The sequence below is a fragment of the Aphis gossypii genome, chromosome X, assembly GCF_020184175.1.
Source record: "Aphis gossypii isolate Hap1 chromosome X, ASM2018417v2, whole genome shotgun sequence".
Classification (NCBI taxonomy): domain Eukaryota; kingdom Metazoa; phylum Arthropoda; class Insecta; order Hemiptera; family Aphididae; genus Aphis; species Aphis gossypii.
The window spans coordinates 21,746,789-21,751,475 of record NC_065533.1 but is presented as its reverse complement, the minus strand read 5'-3'; the positions used below and the strand labels follow the sequence as shown (position 1 = coordinate 21,751,475).

Here is a 4,687-nt window from a genome sequence, read left to right as displayed (position 1 = left end):
TAATAAATAATCACTCACAATTTATAAAATATTAAGCACTATATTACTGTGATATGTATGTACAAGAATGAAATATAACAAACAAATACCAATTACGCGTACAATATTACTGCGAACTGAACAACACGGTAAGTCGCGATACGCAGTCACTGACGGAATGAAAATTGAGCATCTGATCAGCTGGTATTTATAGGCTCCGCTTTGTTCTAGAACATCCCCGAGTATACTCTAGCGAGACCATCGTGGAATATTCTAGAACATGGGTTTTTCCTATTGTACGCTGTCGACATCGTAAATAATTTGGGCGGCTCGTTGTGTATTGTTCACGTCGCCACATCACCCCCCTACCAGTGATGGAGTCAGCAGGAACTTATTTGAAGACGTTCGGGGAAATGGACTCTTCTACCGGAACGCGTTTTCCTGTCTTTTGTTTCTGGTGTCGGTTCTTCTGTTTTTGGTTCCTTATTTGCGATAGATTCGGGTGTGGCATGTTTCATGTTTCTGGAGCTAACCTCCTCGTGTATGTCATCAGCAATTATGTAGGCTGGTTTCAGTCTATCAATAGTCACTGTTATCTTTTTCCCTTTCACGTCAATGCAGAAGGTTTTCCGATTGCGACTTACAACTGGGTATGGGCCGTCGTACGGCATTTGTAGACAGTTTTTCGGTCCATCATGACGAATAAACACTTGTTTGGTGGTGGCGAGGTCCTTAAATATGAAATTTTTCTTTTCTCCGTGGCAGGTTCCATTTACCGGTTGTATCTGGCGAATCTGGTGTCGAAGATCCTTGATGAACTCTGCTGCGTTCTCAAACTTAGCGTCATCTGATCTTGTTGAGAGAAATTCACCAGGTAGACGAAGTGGTTCTCCGAATACAAGTTCTGCGGATGTGGACTTCAGATCCTCGCGCCAAGCTGCTCGTATGCCTAATAAGACTGTTGGGAGTATTTCAGTCCACCGTTTGTTCTGGTGACATTTGATAGCGGCCTTAAGCTGTCGATGGCTTCGTTCTACCATACCGTTTGCTGAAGGGTGGTAGGCCGTAGTCCTAAGGTGATTTGTACCAGTCAAATATCCTAGATACTTGAAAAGGTTTGATTCGAATTGTCTCCTTGATCAGTCGTTATAATAAGAGGTGTACCAAATCTTGAAATCCAATGTGTATAAAATGCTCGGGCGACAGTCTCTGCTTCTTGGTTCTCCAAAGGTATCACTTCCGGCCATCGAGTAAATCTATCGATACACGTAAGGCAGTAGCGGAATCCTTCTGAATATGGCATAATGATGAGGTCTAAATGTACATGTTCGAATCTTTGTGATGGTTGAGGGAATGAACCAAGTGGTGCTGAAACATGACGTGTTATTTTAGCTCGTTGACACTCGATGCATGCTCGGGCCCATTGTTTACAGTCCTTGTTGATAGAAGGCCATACAAACCGTTGTGTTACCAATTTGGTAGTGGCTTTTATGCCTGGATGTGAAAGACGATGGACAGTATTAAAAGCAGCACGTCGAAAAGTTTTTGTAATGAAAGGTCGGGCGGTTGGTGTCTAGTGTCGCAAAACACAGGAACATCCATGCCGGGCATTTGAATTTGCTTAAGCTGTAGTCCAGTGTCACTCCGTAAATACGTTTTTAATTCGTCGTCTTCTTGTTGAGATTTAGCCAGGGCAGTATAATCCAGTGTATCCGAAAGAACTTCCACTCGAGAGAGAGCGTCGGCCACGATGTTCTGTTTACCTGGCACATATCTTATGTCTGTAGTAAACTGTGAGATATAATCTAGGTGACGAAATTGGCGTGGTGAGCACTTTTCAAGTTTCTGCTGAAAGGCGAAAGTGATGGGTTTGTGGTCAGTGAAAATGGTAAAATTGCGAGTTTCTACCATGTGTCGAAAATGTTTGACAGCAAGATAGATAGCAAGGAGTTCACGATCGTAGGCTCCGTATTTAGATTCAGTTACTGAAAGTTTTTTTGAAAAGAATGCGAGAGGCTGCCATCCCGTGTTGACGAATTGTTGGAGAGTCGCGCCCACTGCGGTGTCAGAAGCATCACTTACAATGGCCAATGGTGCATTGTCGCGAGGATGAGCAAGTAACGTGGCTGAGGCAAGTTTTTCTTTACAATTTTCGAAAGCAGCAGTAGCTTCAGGTGTCCAGTTGATAGGAGTTTTGCCTTTGAGATTGGGAACCAGTAAGACGTTCAATGGTGCTTGTGCTTCTGAAGCTCCGGGTATAAAACGTCGATAGAAGTTTATCATACCCAGGAACTGTCGTAACCCTTTTGCTGATGTCGGTTTCTTGTATTTCAAGATGTCGTCGATTCTGTCAGGTAAAGGACGTGTGCCATCTGTGGAAATAAGGTAACCTAGGAATTTGACTTCTTTTTGTCCGAAAACGCACTTGGAAGGGTTGATTACTAGAGAGTATTCACGTAACCGATTGAAAATGATCTGTAAGTGCTTGATATGTTCTTCTTCAGAAGTAGAAGCTACCAGTATATCATCGATATAACTGAAACAAAACTCAAGTCCACGGAGTACTTCGTCAATAAAACGTTGGAACGTCTGAGCTGCGTTTCTGAGTCCGAAAGACATAAAAGGAAACTCGAAAAGTCCAAATGGTGTTATTATGGCCGTTTTATTGATATCTTCCTCTGCTACAGGAATTTGATTATAGGCTCTTACCAGATCGATTGTTGAGAAAATGTTTTTTCCGTGAAGGAAGTGTGTGAAATCCTGGATGTGACGAACTGGGTAGCGGTCTGGGATAGTTCGAGTATTAAGTGCACGATAATCTCCACAGAGTCGCCATGCGTCCGTAGTGTTCTTTGAAACCAGGTGGAGTGGTGAAGACCAAGGGCTTTTAGAAGGTCGAGCTATACCCAAATTTAGCATAGTCTCAAACTCCTTTTTGGCTCCCTTGAGTTTGTCAGGGGCTAGACGCCTTGGTTTACACGCGACGGGAGATCCTGGTGTCGTCTGGATGTAATGTTTGGTGTTGTGTTTGATGTCCTTGATTACTCCAACAGGTCGGGTTATCTCAGGATACTCCTGTAATAAGTCATGGTACCTTGTCGTTCCGACAACTGTTTTGATGGATTGTATGTCGCATTTCGCAGCTTGACCCTGTACAGTGAGTTGCGTGAGACCGTCCAAGAGACGTTGATTACGTATATCTACCAAAAGATTATAATGGTTTAAAAAATCCACACCAATGATAGGCTTGGATACATCCGCGACCACAAATCTCCAAGTGAAAACTCGACGAAGTCCGAAATCAAGAGCAAGTGTAATAGTTCCGTACGTAGCAATGGTCGTCCCGTTGGCTGCTGATAGGGAGTAGTCCGATTTATCTCGTTGACCTTGAACCACACTGCGTGGGTATACACATAAATCGGCTCCAGTGTCAATAAGAAATTGTATTCGTGAGACACGATCGGTTAGAAATAGGCGGCGTGGAAATGGCATTGGCTCACTGGCCGCCATCAGTGATTGCCTTTCTAGTTTTCCGACTTATATGTACATGGCTTTACACATTTCTGGGAGTTGGATCCAAAACGCCAGTGATACCAACAGATTCCATTGACACCGTGTGAATTACGACTTCGTGATCGAGATCTTGAACGATGGGCACTAGGATCGGGGCTTCGCCCACGTGCAGGACGGGTGTTGATCTCAGCGATTTCTTTTCTCAGCGCCGTGATTTCCTGATTAATCCCTAGCGCTAGCTGTGAAAGCTTAAGATTTAACGTAGCTTCCAGAGTACTACTCACAGTTGATTCCGCGATCTGAGGTAGCATAGGACCAGACGCGTCTGCAATATTATCTGCGTGTGCTGCGAGGTCCTCGAGTTTGCAGTCCTTGACGATCGCCAGCGCTACCTGAATACTTTTCGGTAGTCGGCCCATCCACAGCGTTTTTAACAGTGTTTCCGGAATGGAGGTGTCAGCTAGGCTTTGAAGATGGCGTAAAAATTGCGATGGTTTTCTATCACCCATTTCGACCCGTTCCAATAGTTGGCGAGTTTTTTCTTCTTGGGATGCGCTGAGACGTTTGACCAATTCTTGTTTAATTTTTACGTACCTGTTTTCCGATGGTGGTGCCATTATGATATCTTTCACTTCAACCGCATATTTGGGTGGTAATGCGCCGACAACATACCCAAATTTCGTACTGTCGATCTTGATACCTGCGCTGGCAAAACTTCCCTCGACCATGGCGAACCAAAGTTCGGGATCCGACGAAATGAACTCGGGAATTTTCACCGCGACTCTTGCTACTGACGATTCATTGTTTTCCATCACGTCGAGGTCACCAATTTGTGGTTTATGGTAATAAATAATCACTCACAATTTATAAAATATTAAGCACTATATTACTGTGATATGTATGTACAAGAATGAAATATAACAAACAAATACCAATTACGCGTACAATATTACTGCGAACTGAACAACACGGTAAGTCGCGATACGCAGTCACTGACGGAATGAAAATTGAGCATCTGATCAGCTGGTATTTATAGGCTCCGCTTTGTTCTAGAACATCCCCGAGTATACTCTAGCGAGACCATCGTGGAATATTCTAGAACATGGGTTTTTCCTATTGTACGCTGTCGACATCGTAAATAATTTGGGCGGCTCGTTGTGTATTGTTCACGTCGCCACATTATAATCAAAATACA

At 43.7% G+C, this 4,687-nt stretch overlaps 2 protein-coding genes across 2 annotated transcripts; both read right to left on the bottom strand.

Annotated features, from left to right (window-relative positions):
* Nucleotides 1-359: 359 nt before the first annotated feature.
* On the bottom strand, nucleotides 360-1,019 carry LOC126552415 (uncharacterized). The gene has a single exon (XM_050207117.1). It carries the CDS (start codon nucleotides 1,017-1,019, stop codon nucleotides 360-362), a length of 660 nt encoding a protein of 219 aa, XP_050063074.1.
* Nucleotides 1,020-3,503: 2,484 nt separating this feature from the next.
* On the bottom strand, nucleotides 3,504-4,304 carry LOC126552414 (uncharacterized). The gene has a single exon (XM_050207116.1). The coding sequence runs from the start codon at nucleotides 4,302-4,304 to the stop codon at nucleotides 3,504-3,506; it is 801 nt and encodes a 266-aa protein (XP_050063073.1).
* Nucleotides 4,305-4,687: the final 383 nt, after the last annotated feature.

What these genes read in the sequence shown, in the direction of transcription:
- LOC126552415 (XM_050207117.1), bottom strand. Translation starts at nt 1,019, where the DNA reads ATGGTAGAACGAAGCCATCGACAGCTTAAGGCCGCTATCAAATGTCAC.
- LOC126552414 (XM_050207116.1), bottom strand. Translation starts at nt 4,304, where the DNA reads ATGGAAAACAATGAATCGTCAGTAGCAAGAGTCGCGGTGAAAATTCCC.